Here is a 16,223-nt window from a genome sequence, read left to right on the forward strand (position 1 = left end):
CTGAGGACAACCGCTCATACGAAACACCTCTTAAAAGGAAAGAACGAAAAACCAAAATATGAATCCCTACAAAAAAAAAAAAAAACATGTATGACTTGATGACTCAAATTCAACTCATGAACATACTATCAATTAATAATGTTGAAAATATAAAATATTAATAAAATATAATGTTAAAAATATTTTAAATTGAGCATATAATTTATTTTTAAAATATATAAAAAATTAATAATGTTAAAAATAAAAATAAAATGGTAAAGACCTAGATTATAATTTTGATTTTGTCATAAAAATTCAAACATCAATAATTTATGAATTTCTTTTAGCCTTGCGCACCAAATCAAGTACTTAAACGATCGAGCATAGTTTCTAACTGAGGAAACTCACCAGTGATCTTCAACTTAGGAAACTTTTAATTTATTATAAGTTACTAAATCTTTTGCATGAATAGTGATATTTTGTATATATAGCTTAATGTTTGTCAATTTTATAAATATTCGAGTAATGAGTATGACCACCTAATTATATGTTTCTAGAACTTGAGGACATGCAGGGAATAACTCAGGCAAAAATAGTATTAAATTATAATATATCTAAATTGTAGAAGGCAATGTCACAAGATAATTAGATTTTTATTTGTTTGTAGTCTTGTTATGCCTCCTACGGCCTGTTTGGATAATTCCATGCAATCCAACACGATTCACAAGAGCACAGACCAAGCATGGCCCTTTTACAGTATTTAGGCCAGCCCAAATTCTATAGAGACAAAAAAAAAAAGGCCTCATCAGTTTCTTTTTTCTTTTTCTTTTCTTTTTTTTTGTGTAGTAAAATCGGCTACCCATCTCATATAGCTCGAATGTGAGTACAGCTCTCCAAATCACAGAAAAATAGAAAGTACAACTGTGGAGAGACGTCTAATGCAGACGTCCAAAGCAAACCACCGGAATGCCGGGCGATAAAGGAGGCGACTCAGTCTGCTGCCTGGTTTTTTTTCTTTTCACCTTACATGAATGGACTGGAAGACGTCCAATTAACATGGGCTGAGCCAGGCCTCTTCAAACTATTAGACATAATCTGTGCACATAATTTAGAAGACATGTGCTGGATGGGCCAGGCCCAACTCCTGCAGAAATATTCAAACAGTTCTTATATTATCTACTTTTACAAATATCATAATTAAATTTTTTTTATATGTTCTCTAATTTTTTTATTTTTATAAATCTTTTATTATTATATTTTATCTACATATTTCCAATTTGATTTTAAATTTTTATATATTTATTCTCATAAAAATAGTGGTTAGAGCATGTGGCTCAAAGCACAAATCCACGAACAAGTTTCCTGACCATGTTATCATATTATCCTGAATATCTAAAACCCTTCCCTCTGCAAGGGCATGCAAATTTGGGTTTCTTGTAAAGTCAAAAATTAGGTATGATATTCTAAAAGTAAATTTAAATGATGTAGTTACAAAATTTTAAAAGGACAAATAAAAGCACCATGCTCCAAGATGCAAAACCATGCAGAAAGCTGACCCAAAAATAATTTCGAGTTTGCTCAAACTGTTCATATTTCTACTAAACAATAATTAATCTACCAAATTTTGAACTTATTTGGTATTTCCCTGATCCAAAAATAAAATACCACTCCTTCTACCTTCTAACAAATGTGGATTATGAGACATTAAAATTCAATCTGAGTTACGAAAAAAATTATATTATTATTAATTAGATATTATAATAAGATTAAAATTATCTTAATTGAATTCTTACTATACTTTACTATAGTATTTGAGTATCCAACCCTGCACAAATATAATTCAGACGCATTTATGATATACATAATCTAGCGACAATAGATGCATCCAAATCCTTATATTCATCCTCGCTAAGAAATAGAACCTTTCATGCAACCTCCATTATTCTTTATTTTATATATATATTTGGATGAACATGATTGCTCTCTGGAAATAAACAGACCCCCAACCAATATGCTTGCAAGACAAATCCAAGCAAACCCAAAAACCTAGAAGTGGATTCTAATCAATTTTGGCATGATATATAATAAACCAAAATCTCCTACATAACAGAGAGTTTGTTTGTTTGTTTTTTTTTTTTTTTTTTTTTTTTTTTGACAAGCACTAGTACAATCAAGCCCTTCCTCTAGCGCTTGGGTGCAAGTTGGGCTTATATACTTTTTAAGTTGAGGCAGGTTAAAAGGTGAAATAGATCATCATATATTAATTAGAATGAAAAGGGCCCAAAATAAAGACAAGAAGAAAACCACGAAAGAAAATAAAGATGAATTAAAAAAAAGAATGAAATAAATCAATAATTCAAACATTTCATTCTCTGGTCTATTTTTTTTATTACAAGCTTCAAATAAATTCAATTATGTTAAAGTAATTTTATAACTATCATCATTTATGCATTTTCAGATGAATATATATATTTAATATTGTCTAATTGAGACAAGGGAAAAAATTAGAGCACAATCAAATTAGAAATTAAGGAGCAAATTATGTAAAAATAATTTTGCATCTTGACATAGCAGAAACATTGATTTTTCTAGTGGTATAAGCTTAACCTTATCAAAGAAAAACAAAGGCTAAAATTAAAATCATCATTACCTGGCAAAAACATTTAATCAGAATTGAAATTAATTACTTTAAATCCTCTAATTATGTTTGTAAAGAGACTTTTTTTTTATTTTTTTGATAAGTGAAAGAAAAGTATATACTTGCCTCCTCTACGAGGGCGAAATCTAACGGACCACCGACACTCCGTATCCATAGCTTCCGCCAGGTGTCAGTTTCACATTCGCGCGTCTTCGATGCACGAAATCTAACAGCTTTAACCCTCCGGTTAATCCGCGTAAAACTTTCTACGCGCAATACCCCACACCCTTCCTCCCCCCCAGTCTCCAGCTGTTAGAAATCCCGCGACTCCCCTCCCGCCTCCCGATCTCCCCCCCCCCCTTTTCCCCTCCGTTCCCTCCGCTTCGAAGGGAGAAAAAGGAAGCGAACAAATGGGCTCGCTTACCTCCCCTCGGCCCTCTGCCGGTGCCGGTGCCGGCGTCGGCGCCGCCGAGGCCCCCAAGGCGGCCAGCCGGCCGGTCATCGACCCCGGCGAGCTTGGCCGCCTCTTCGTGTCCCAGCGCGGCCACCTTGATCACTTCTTCGACCACCTGGACCTCTCCCGGGCGGCTGCCTTCGCCCAGGCCCTCCTCGACGCCCCCGGCGCCGTCTTCTTCTCCGGTGTCGGCAAGTCCGGCATCGTCGCCCACAAGCTCTCCCAGACCCTCGCCTCCCTCGGCTTCGCCCGCTCCGCCTTCCTTGCCCCCGTCGACGCCCTCCACGGCGACATCGGCGCCCTCTTCCCTGGCGACCTCCTTGTCCTCCTTTCCAAGTCCGGCTCCTCCGAGGAGCTCCTAGGCCTCGTCCCCTGCGCCCGCGCGAAAGGGGCGTACCTCATCGCCGTCACCTCCGTCGAGGGCAACCCTCTCGCCGCCCTCTGCGACATGAACGTCCATCTCCCCCTCCAGCGGGAACTCTGCCCCTTCAACCTCGCGCCCGTCACCTCTACCACCATTCAGATGGTCTTCGGCGACACCGTCATCGCTGCCCTCATGGCTGCTAAGGAGCTTACACGTGAGCAGTACGCCGCCAACCACCCCGCCGGCAAGATCGGGAAAAGCCTCATCTTTAAGGTCAGTTATTCGATCCGATCTCGAGATCTCGGTCCCCCTTTCGTTCTTGCCTGATTAATGTGGCATTTTTCTTATAAATTTTGGTGGATTCGACCCATTGGGGCTAAAAAAAGGTTTGATTTTGACTCATCAATTCGACATGGTGCGTTTTATCTTTTTCTTTTCAGAAAAAAGATATTTAAATGTAATTTGATTTCAAGATCTAGATTGCTTTGCTTATTCCTGATTTCTTATGTATTAATTAGATCTTTAAGATTACAATGTAGGTTCTGAATGTGGGATATTCCTGGAGATTATCTCGTAAATTTTGTATCTTTAGGTTATTTTGCTTATATCTTGGAATAAAAATTGAATTTTGATGCTGAGATCTGGGTCTGCTTGCTAGGTATTATTTCTTATTAAAGCTATGGAATGAGGAATTTGCGAGGCTTTTACTGCTAGGTCATTGTCTTGATTATTTTTGACGGTGTATCTTATTTATTGTTTAGTACAAATTTGAATGCCTTTCTTTGCTTTCTTCTTTTCCTCTGGCATTCTTTGGTGTTAATTCAAATTTTGAACGGGGAATATCTGTGAATCTGACAAATGTGACGTCAGAGTCGCCATTCAAATCAATCTAAAACAATGCACAGTGAATCTAAATGTACATTTTCCTTGGTGGTTGTTCTCACATGGCATATAGTTTTTAGTGACATATAAACAATGAACTAGCATTGTCGTTTGCTGATTAATTACTAATTTTTCATCCATTAATGAAAATTCTGCTAGGGATTTAGGCTCATCTAATATCGTTTGTTTCTGCTCTATGTTAATAATTTTATCATTGGTATGCTTTAAATGAATGAAATAATTGGAAATATATACAAGTATACTTGCAGTCAATATGAATTTGCTTTGAAAATGCATGGCATGATGGTGATTACAATTCTCAGTGATGCATCATGTAGCAACAATAACAAACTCTCATTATAGAGGTTCAATGTTTTTCCTTTCTCTAGAGTTACGCTTTCTAGAGCTCTACGATTCAATGATCCAATACAATGATTCAATATTCCTTTGCAGGTGAAAGACGTCATGAAGAAGCAGGAGGAGCTTCCTATCTGCAAGGAGGGAGACATGATAATGGATCAGCTCACAGAGCTGACGAGTAAAGGATGTGGATGTCTGCTTGTTGTTGATGATAAATACCTTCTGATTGGAACCTTTACGGATGGCGACCTGCGACGGACACTCAAGGCCAATGGTGCAGCCATCTTCAATCTCACGGTTGGTCAGATGTGCAACCGGTAGGCACTTTTTCTTGCAATCAATGAAAAGTAGGAAAATCTCCAAATTTTTCCTTACAAGGTATAGGAGTCTAGATCCTTTTATTGTTATTTTCTATCAGCTTGTCTTTTTATAACCTACCATGTTTTTAGCAGGCTTGTAATACTTTTTGCTTTTCTGTATGTTTTAGTAGTAAATGTCATCTTCTTTTCCATAAATTGGAGGGTGGAACCATGCTGCTTCTAATTTCTTTGATTATAAGCAAGATGGCAACATTAGAAGAAACTAACAACTTGAACCTTTCCAGGAATATATGAAAACAAAATCGGCACAAGCAGCCAAATGAGTCAAGTGCATACTTAGAAGCCACTCTTAATTGCAACACATGAATATGTCAAGAGGTTACAAAAACTATATTCTCTGCCATAGTTCGGCTCTGAACAGCCTTTTTCTTTTCCAAAAATTTGATCAAGTGCATTTTCCAAACCACAATAAAGCTAGTCCAAATAGGTAGCATTTTCTTGGTAGCTCTAAGATGAACTCTCAGATTGTGATTCCATCCTTAGAAGCCTTTCCATTGTTCTCGCTGTCACATGTTCTAGCATGAGTTTGAGTCTTATATGTGGAAAAAGAATAAATGAAACTAATAGCCATCGTTCAGTTAATGTAGGGTTGAATTCTTATTTGCTATTTGAAAAGGTACAATCTATGTCATGTCAAATGATTTCTCATATTTGTCATCATGATGTCTTAGTTCTTCCCTGTCTCACATATCTAAGCCACTCACTGTACAAGGAACCCATTATTTTGATAACATGTACCTGGCCATCTGACTTCTTCGTCCGTGACATTATTATTCTCCTTCCATGACTCTTATCCTCCACTAAATGCATGAACTTGAAACTGCTAGGGAGTTCAAAGAAATCTAACAGTTGAAGATAGAAGGAATTATAGCTTCTCCCCACTTGCTGTGGCTTAGGAAAAAAACAGAATGAAATTATAGAGGCAATATGATATGAATATTAGTAAATTTCTGAGATGAATCTTGCTTGCTCATTAAAAAAAGGGACGACAAAATTTAAAGGTGTATGATTCATCAACATAAAATTGATATTTGTATTGTCCAATGCAAGGTTCGCCAAACTGGTATGAAGACTCGTGCCGGTCGGCTACCAATTTGGTACGTGGTAAACCGGGTGTTTTACCCCAGTTTAATGAGATGAATCTTGCTTGCTCATTAAAAAAAGGGACGACAAAATTTCAAGGTGGTAGACCATAATTCAAACCTTTTAAAGTGGTAGTGGGGGGAGGGGGGGGGGGGGGGGGGGGGGTGGAGGAGGTTCAAACCAGTGCAAACCGAGCGGTTCACACCGGTTCAGGGCTGTTTGGGGGGAGGCAATTCGAAATTTAGAGCCGAACCAACCCGGTTCTCCACCGATTTGGTTTGGCACGTGGTGAACTAGGCGGTTTGGTCTGGTTCGGTATATCTTGGTCCGATGTTTTTCAATTTGAAAGGAAATAGAGAAGTGCATTTTGAACATAAAATGTCTTATTGTTTTTGTAATCAGCAACAAATAATTTATTTTAAAATTGATCAACTGAATAAGCTCACATATAGGAGTCTGACCTTGAGCATCATGTTTGAGAGTGTTCCATCTCATCCTTGAGACTCACATGAAATTTATCATTGAATATGTGAATTTGTTTGTCTCTACAGGTATTATGCCAATTTAAAGAAATATCAGTTGTAAATTCTGTGGTAGGGCATTGCTAATTGTGAGGTTGTTTGACTTTGTGGAAGCATGAAATTCTTATGGGGCAGCAACGCAGCTGATAATGCCAATCTAGCTGCTGGCATGCACCCGCATGAGTGCAGGCTTTGCAAGAAATTGTTGCTAATGATTTGGCCTATTTCTTAGCTGGAAATATTTATGATGTAGATTAACTTGTTTTGCTAGTGGGGAAGTAATCCATTGTTCTCCTGCCTTGTGAAAATACTGATGCTATTGGAACATCATGCCAACTTCTGTATCAAGCACTCCTCTGTTTTTCCAGATGTTATCAAAATAATATGTGAAATAGGAAGTAATTAGGGTTATTAGCTGCTTGGGAAAGCTGTTTTCTTTAGGTTCAATTGTAATAATTTTAGCTGAATTAATAATCCAGAGCTGGGTCTTATAACAAAATAGCTGCACTTTTGATTTCTGATATATATATATATTTATTGTCCGCCAGAAACCCAAGAACAATCAGACCGGATGCAATGGCGGTGGAAGCAATGCAGAAAATGGAGTCACCCCCATCTGCTGTACAATTCTTGCCAGTTGTTGATGATCAGAATATTGTGATTGGGATCATCACCTTGCACGGACTGGTTTCAGCAGGCTTGTGAACTTTATTCAGTTTATTTTCATGTATTCTTTGTACTGCAATTTTTTGTATCTGACTCAATCTAGGATCTGGATGTTAATGCATTTCTGTAAGTTCAATTCTATGCCCCAATATGGTGAGCCCTGCATATGACAGTCCTGCATTATTTTTGTATTGGTTTTTACTTGAGGTTTGTGGGGTATTTTTTCCTTATCCGCTGCGTTATTTGTAAGCAAAGGATGTTAGTTACTCTTTATGAATGATTTGTATTGGTAATGTACTTGTTTTAACATATGGAAAATATCATTCTATATTCAATGAGAGGAATCAAAAAAATCCTACAGGTATGTTGGTAATGATGATGCATTCTTTATGCCTTGTGCCTTGATAAATAAGCACCTTAGATTTATGAGTTTAAAATGGACTCTACAGTAGATGACAATTATGCAAACTTCCTGTAGAAGAGCAAAATTATTTCAAATTTAGAACTGGAAGACCTGGGTGAAATAATAAGGTGTGAGAGGCAGTAGTAGAGGTGTGGAGAGGTCCTCAAGTCTGATGACTAGGACAAAATAAACATAGTTACCAGCAGAGTAGATCATTTCATTATTCCTCCCTTTTTGGATGATTATTGTGCTCTTGAAGGTGCTTTGGCTCTATGCCTCCCCTATTCTAGAGCCTTTTCCCATCTGCCTCCCATCCTTCACCACTCCTCTTGATGTCTCTCCCATCCATCCCAACCCCCTCTTATGTTCATGCAATGAGTCCAAATTCAGTGGATCAAGTATCAGATTGATACACCGCTAAAAATGAGTGCTCAAGATATTACAGCATTGCAGAATTAGAGCCTTCTTAAGACAGCATCCAATGTCTTCCAACAATGAGAAAAGAAAAGGAACAGTAACATAGAGGAACATAACCTTCCAAGGCAAACCTGTAATTTGGCAATTCCATGAATCATGAGGCATTGGAGATGATAGGTTGGGTAAGACCAAAAGCTCAATCTTGCTCGAATATATCATGCTCTCATTTCGCTTCTCTTTGGATGCTGCAACAACCTAGAAAATAATGAATTGGGAACAATGACAAGGGGAAACCCTATCAAGGGAGCTCAACTCCTCCCATCTCATGTAGTTTGTCGCAGGAAACATACCTAGCTTCTCCCCGACATAAAAACAAGATCCTAGAATCCACTTTCCTGAACCATGTTACCTTCATTGTATAAGAGGAAAATAGAATCATCTCATTTACAAAGGTCACTAATGACCCAATTCACCATTCATCTATGAGCTACAGTCCTTTTCCATTACATTAACTTCAGTTAGATATCAGAACATGATATCTTGCAGGTTAAGCTTTTATATCATGAACATTCCTGAAAAAAAACAGAAATAAAGATAAGTGTATTATGAACTTGTAAGTTTGTTAGAGATAGATCAATCAAAGTCATCAGTTCTATTGGACTAGTAACAATTTCACACTAAGGATGGTTTTCAAAGAATGCTTCACCAATCTCATTGGATCCATGAATGAACATATCTGCAGCAGCTTGCAGGTAGATTGGGAGGTTTTATATGGAGCGGATTCAGTCGACTTATCAGCACTTTTGGATGCTCATGAAAGAGGATATATGTAGATTGTTTGACAGCATGTATGCTGAAACCACAGACATCAGCAAGCCAAACTATGCTTTCATTGCATTGATCCCAAAAAAACAAGTTAGCACTTCAGTCCAGGATTACAGACCGATAAGTTTAATCAATGGAGCGATCAAAATCTTCACAAAGACATGATTAGCAATAAGGCTCTCTAAGTACATGCATGCACTTGATTTCAGACTCGCAAGCGGCTTTTATTAAAGGGTGACAATTTCACAATTGTCATTCATTTGTGATGGAAATTATTGCAAACTGCAAGAGGTTCAAGCAAAAAGCTCTTCTCTGTAAACTAGATTTTGAAAAAGCCTTTGACCATATCGACTGAGGTTTCGGCCCTGTTTGGGGGAGCTTCTGGTCCAAAAGTACTTTTAGATGAAAAACTGTGTTTGGTAAATTTTTCAAAAAGCTGTTTTAGCTTTTGCGGGAAGCTGGAAACAGCTTTTTGGAGGAAGCTCCAATTTGGAGCTTTTGGGAGGAAGTTGTTTCAACTTTTTAAAGCTGTATTTTTGACAAAAATGCCCATATTAAAATAACATAATTACACAGTTTGTCCCTTTATAAACCTAAAAATTTGTTGGAGCCAAAAATCCTAATCGTCAGACTCCCTTCCGTAAGAAAAGGTATTTTTCTTTTCAATTTTTGTATGCATCTCTTGAACCACATTTTAGAAGAAAAAAATTTTAATCCTTTTCCATACCTTCCAAAATCAATCTATTATTTTTTTATTATTATCAACCTCGCGGCCCACGCTGAGGTCCTCCTCGAGCGTGGACCACGAAGAAGAGCCCCTGGACCGCGGAAAATTATTTTATAAGAAATTATGAAAAATTATTATGGAAAATTATTTTATACTAATAATTATAATATTTTATACCTTTATTTTTGTATTATACTATAAATATAATATCATATTATATTATATCATAATACATTAATATGTTATGTTAAATAATTTAATATTATGTTATATTATGGAAAATTAATTTATACTAATAATTATAATATTTTATACCTTTATTTTTGTATTATACTATAAATATAATATCATATTATATTATATCATAATACATTAATATGTTATGTTAAATAATTTAATATTATGTTATATTATGAAAAATTAATTTATACTAATAATTATAATATTTTATACATTTATTATTGTATTATACTATAAATATTATATTATATTACATTACATTATAATACATTAATATGTTATTTTAAATAATTTAATATTATGTTATATTATGGAAAATTAATTTATAATAATAATTATAATATTTTATACCTTTATTATTGTATTATACTATAAATATGGTATTATATTACATTACATTATAATACATTAATATGTTATTTTAAATAATTTAATATTATGTTATATTATGAGAAATTAATTTATACTAATAATTATAATATTTTATACTTTTATTATTATATTATACTAGAAATATAATATATATTACATTATATCATAATACATTAATATGTTATGTTAAATAATTTAATATTATGTTATATTACCAAATATTAATTTACTCTAATAATTTAATATTAATGCTATATTAACATAATATTATTTTATATTACAATAATATTATACTATATCGTATATTTATATATTAATTTATGTTATGTTTTATTATGTTCTGTTGTATAATACTATGCAATGTCCTTTATGGTAATTTTGTCATACAAAAGTACTTTCTCAGTTTGTTTACCAAACACAAAACAAAGTACCACAACACTTTACGAATGTAGTTACCAAACAGCAAACAGCTTTTTATAACAGCTCTACTTCCGACAGCTCTACTTCCAACAGCTCTACTTTCAATAGCTCTACTGCCAACAGCTTCTCCAAACAGGGCCTTCCTCATTGCACTATTAAGACCAAGAGGATTCGGAGAAAAGTGGTGCAACTGGATCTTATTGGTGCTCTTCTCTTAGTGATGCTCCAAGAGAAGTTGGAGGTCTGGAGGGTGCTGAATCTCCGAATGTTTAACAAGTGTTTCCCAATGAAAGCATGGTGGAGACTATTCGAGGAACAAAAAGACTATTATGCAAACAAGCCCCCGAGCCAAAACAATTTGCAGTGGAAATAGATGAGGATCGGGCAGTTTGGAGAAGTGTTCTGAAGGTCAGCAGCATCTTCTTTCTAAAGCTCGAGATTCATAGTTGGAAGCAGTAACCAAATTTCATTCAAGCACGACCGATGGGCCGGACATCAACCACTGCAAAGAGCTCCATTCAGGTGCCTTCCTCCTAGCTCATAATCCACACATAACTGATGACGCTTACCAATGCTGTCAACTTATCACATTCCAAGGATTCGATTCAATGGAGATGGAACAAAAGCCAATTGGTCTCTATCAGGAGTAGCTCCAAGTTTCTTAGTCACGGAGATGTCATATTCAGTGTTTGCGAAAGTTATTTGGAAGATCCCAATACCTGAAAAAAGTTGAGAGCTTTAACTGATTGACCTTCCAAAACAAAATTCTTACTGCAGAGAATCTAAGGAAGAAGAAATTTCCAGGCCCACCAGCTTGCCCTCCGTGCAGCGAGGAAGAGAAGACAACGGATCAGCTACTGCTGAAATGCAGGTTCTCAGGATCCATATGGCAGCAGCTCTCCCAGGCCAAAGATCCACCTCAACCTCCAGATTCACTAGAGGAATTGTGGACATATAAAACTCTCCCCACAAATACACAGGACGACTTATCACGATATCATAAATTTGCAGCGTAACAATCTTAAATAATATTAAGCAACTTTATTTCAATAACTAACTCAAAATTTAAATGCCTCACAATTTTAACATTATTCTAAGGTAATACACTAATTTAAATAAATTCTAATATAAGATAATTTGTGCTAAAGTTCTGCTAGTTACTCTCCCATATTAAGCACCGGCCGGACTAGTTTTTTGAATATGTAAAAAATAAAAAAATCATATAATGAGCTAAATAGCCCAGTAAGTAATGAATATCTTAACTAGATAATTTATGTAATCATATAAAATTTAAATACAAATTACAATAAATTAGTATAAAGACTTAATCAATTTCATTTCAAAACACAAACCTATTTAAATCCATATCTTTTAAATATTCGTATACGTAATTATAAATCAGACTCGAAACAAATCACATTCAACTCAACAGCTTTAAACTATGGCAACACTTATATCTTGAAGTTAGGCCAAAATAGAACCACACTTATATCTCGTAGAGCGAGCCAAGATACCATACTTATACCCTGTAGTGTGGGTCAGAATACCATATTTATACTATGTGGTAGGGCTAAAAATAGAATCAATAAGTTCAATAATAATCAAAGTGCCAATGCATAACCCCCAATTGGCAGGTCCAAAATATAGTCAGATTGAGAGTTCAAATCTAATACATATCAAAGTTCTTTTTTATTAGAAACACCATCTCATAAAATTCATAAATCACGTATAAATTGATTAATATTTTTTAATATAAAAATAAATATTATATAAATAAAAAAATTTAGAAAAGATAGATCATTATTTATCTTGCACGAACAACGAACAGACGATACAACTAATCCTGAAATTCTCCTTTAGAATCTAATATCCAAAATTAAATTATTATTTTATTAAAAATTAATCATAATTAATTTAAGAATAAAAAATCTAAGTCATGATATCCTCATAGGGTTGTCTAAGGAAAAGTGCCCGACATCCCGGTCGATTCAATCAAGATGATTTCATTGAATCATATTCGGACTAGGACATAGATAGTTAAATAGAGATCACGGGTAATTAAATCTTATAGTGCTTGGCGAGGACTATGGTGGGGGCTAGCACGCTATTCGACGACCCTTCACCTAGAGTGATCTAGAAATTACTAAGAGTTGTACTTACGAGATCCAATCAATCTAGAGAGAGAAAGTTCTTATGGAGAGAATTTTGTAGAGAGAGAAATAAGAGGGAGAATAAGAGTGAGAAAGTGGGGAAGAGAGAGAAAATACAGCAGTAGATAAGAAAGAGAAGCGGAACTCTCTCTTTCTGAGAAAATACAGCAGTAGATAAGAAAGAGAAGCTGAACTCTCTCTTTCTCTCTCCATTTTTTGCCTCTTCTTCTTTGGCGAAATAGGGGGACTTCTCCCCTAGATTAGCATCGGAACCACAGTGTCGGAGGTTGTGGTGGTGTCTGCTGGGCGGAGGACCGACAGCCGAGCCACCATGAATGGCGGCTGCTGGAAGTAGATGGCCAGTGGCGGAAAAATCAACTAAAAATGACCAAAACAGATTTCGGTCCAAATCGAAGAAAGATGGCTTCTCGGCAGCCAAAACTCCGACCATGGTCAGCAACCATCACAGGGGCATCGAAGGAAGACATCAGCGACAATTACTGGTGGCTAAGATAGTCGGGAAAAGGAAGAAAAAGAGGCGATATATGAAAATAGAGAAAACAAAGCATTGTCGTTCCTAGTCAAAATCCGGCGATTATCGGCTGGAATTGAGCTCCCCAGAGGTCACAAAAGAGGAAGAGAAGAGTTAACCAAAGATTATCGAATTCTTACCGAGCTTCCAGCGATGATTTGCAGTGGCAACGACGTCAGAAGTGGTCAGTAATCAAAAAGAAAAATCTAAGAAATCCGGCGACAGCTTCAATCGGAGATCTAAGCTCTCTAGTGGGGATGGAAGAGGGACCGGGAGGGCCTCTAAATAGGCTCTACCGCGACTGGATTCCAACATGGAGTTGGATTCCGTCTAATGATCTCGAGGGAGGAAGAAGAGTCCGATCGGGAGTCTCTTCCCTCTAGGCATGTGCACATCACATGCCGATTTTTTTGTGATAAAAAATGGCTGGTCTGGTCAAGTGGATCGAGCCCAACTTACAAGGTCTTATAATGGCGAGACAAGCTTTCGGAATATTCTTGTCACAACCTAGAACTTTATTCGAAAAGGCTAGCTGGAAGATATTTTTTTTGGATTTCTTAGTCATGTATAAGTACCTAAAATCTTCCCCACGAATAACTAATGTGGGACTAAACACACACTTGCACGGGTCTTCACGTTCTCCTCTTGTTTAAGTCCTGATGTCTTCGTCAGGTTAAGAGTCCAAATCTATTCAAATCGAATCACAAGCACTATGATCGGCCCATGGTCTTTTCAATGAGCTCGTACTCCAGTGTTCCTTAGTTCGTATAGGCTATCGGCCGGATCCGCTCTGATGTCATTTGTCACAACCTGATATTTCGTCCAAAAAGACTAGTCGGAATGTATTTTTTAGATTTCTTAGTTTTGTATAAGTACAGTGAATAACCGATGTGCGGTTAAACACATGCTTGCATGGTTTCTAAAAAATATGTAAAAGACGGCTTGGGATTATTGTGTTTCAGTTACATGTTGGAATGTTTGGAAGGTGTGAAATGGCAGAGTACTTTGTTTTGAAGCAAATTCTCACAGCATTAGTGCCTAACAAGGTTATTCGCCTCCTGGAGTTAGAATGTAAATAGCTGCCTTCTTGTGTCCTGAGGGTAATAATGGCCAGAGCTCTGTCTCGAAGCATAGGCATAGTTTACACTCTCATGCAAGCAGTATCGGTTTGGTATTGCTGCTGCCTCCCTGCGCCTTCGTGTTCTTCTTTTGTAATGCATTCCGGGTGGTCATACCTCCCGCTTCATCCAAAAATTAATAAAAAAAATGGCACTAATATTACTTCGGCTTTCCAAGGATTCAGTAAAACAAGCTACTTGAAATAGCTAACAATTAAAGTACCTCAAAATGAACAATCTTTTCAGATTCAGTTATTTTTATTACCGATAAAACCAAACCAAGGGGAATGTATCAAGAAAAAACCAAACCAATGGGAAGAATGAAAACTTTTTCGAGAGAAGTCACTGTAAATAGATGGGAACTTCTTTTTGAAGGATCAAAGCTTCTATTGATGTCTCTACAAGGGAGAAGTTATTGGAGGTTAGAGGCTAAAATAGCAAAATTTCTAATTTGATGGCACCATGGGAATATTGATGGACCATTTTGAAGGCTTGAGACAGACGGAAGGAAAGTTGATTAGAAGAACACGAGTCGAAGGGTGGGAAGAGGATGTGAAAATGGTTTGGAAAAATAGAGTGACGAGCCAAACTGCCCAACTAGAACACCTTCAAGGGTGTAATTGTTATCCAAATAAGAAAGAGTAATGAATTATTTATTCCATCATTGGTGAGGTTTGTTTGTCCTAGCCACTAAAATTAAGAAGATTTCTTGGGGTTTTGGATCAAAGATAAAGGATTATATTGTCAAAATTCCTTGTTCGGACACATCCCTTTTATATTCTTTACTATATTTTTGTTAACCATGTCAAATGATCTTGCGCTGGACAAGTAAACACCACTTGCTTCTCTCTCCTATGCCCTATTTGTTTGAAAATTCTAGAATCACACCCCAAACCCCAAATCTTAATTCTAGCCCTACCTTCTGCATCGTAGCCCCCATCATTTCTTTTAGTGTGGATCACGATCCATGAAAAGAATTTTAGAGGAGTCAGGTTGGGGTCAACTATGATTCGGACCTAAATCGAAATATTCAAGTTTGAGACAGGATCGGATTAGGTCAAGTTTGCAAGTTAAGTACCTAACTTTTTCTATAACTAAAATATAATAATTTATAATTAAAATACAAATTCACTAAAAATTTAAAGAAAACTAAAAGGAGCCTACTTAAATATTAATTTTGATTCAAAAAATTTTAACAACCAAGTAATTGATTATTCTAAAAATTACAAACTATGATTTTTAACATATATATATATATATATTGATATACTTGAAAGTATTAAAAATAATAATACACCAAAAGAAATAATTAAATATGAATGTTAAAATATTATTTAAGTGCAAATAAATAAGAAGAGATTTTGCTGCTATGAAAAAGAGAAATTAATTTAAATAAAAATTTGTTCCAAGAATTCAAAAATATATTTACAGGAAAGAAGGAGATTTATATAATTTAGATTTTTTATTTGCACCCTCAAATATGAATAGAGTAGCATCTGATTTTGGAAACGGGCTGGGTCACGGTTGGCCGCATTCACATTCGTAGAATATGAGATGCCGTTAAAAGAAAAAAAAAAAGAAAAAAAAAGAAAAAAAAAAAAAAGAAAAAAGAAAAGAAGAAAAGAAGAAAAATAAAAAAAAGACACCTGTGCATTCTATTTTATTTATTTTGTTAAGCACGTGAGAACATAA

The 16,223-nt window shown here is 35.8% G+C and overlaps 1 protein-coding gene across 2 annotated transcripts; it reads left to right on the forward strand.

The window, feature by feature from the left end:
• Positions 1-2,951: 2,951 nt before the first annotated feature.
• Positions 2,952-7,662, forward strand: LOC103700297 (probable arabinose 5-phosphate isomerase). 2 transcript variants are annotated; one of them, XR_602956.4, is made up of 3 exons: positions 2,952-3,708; positions 4,771-5,055; positions 7,210-7,662. XR_602956.4 is itself a non-coding variant. In XM_008782246.4 (3 exons), the coding sequence occupies exons 1-3, from the start codon at positions 3,028-3,030 to the stop codon at positions 7,364-7,366; spliced, it is 1,062 nt and encodes a 353-aa protein (XP_008780468.2). In that variant the 5' UTR covers positions 2,955-3,027; the 3' UTR covers positions 7,367-7,662. The 2 variants fall into 2 exon arrangements, 1 of the variants encoding a protein (XP_008780468.2); XM_008782246.4 differs by having other exon boundaries at positions 2,955-3,708; positions 4,771-4,994.
• The last annotated feature ends 8,561 nt before the right edge of the window (positions 7,663-16,223 follow it).

Source organism: Phoenix dactylifera, chromosome 9 (genome assembly GCF_009389715.1).
Source record: "Phoenix dactylifera cultivar Barhee BC4 chromosome 9, palm_55x_up_171113_PBpolish2nd_filt_p, whole genome shotgun sequence".
Lineage (NCBI taxonomy): Eukaryota > Viridiplantae > Streptophyta > Magnoliopsida > Arecales > Arecaceae > Phoenix > Phoenix dactylifera.

Coding starts and splice junctions, on each gene's coding strand:
- LOC103700297 (XM_008782246.4), top strand. CDS start 3,028: ATGGGCTCGCTTACCTCCCCTCGGCCCTCTGCCGGTGCCGGTGCCGGC. Junction 3,709..4,770: donor GGAAAAGCCTCATCTTTAAG/GTCAGTTATTCG, acceptor ATTCCTTTGCAG/GTGAAAGACGTCATGAAGAA. Junction 4,995..7,209: donor GTTGGTCAGATGTGCAACCG/GTAGGCACTTTT, acceptor ATTGTCCGCCAG/AAACCCAAGAACAATCAGAC.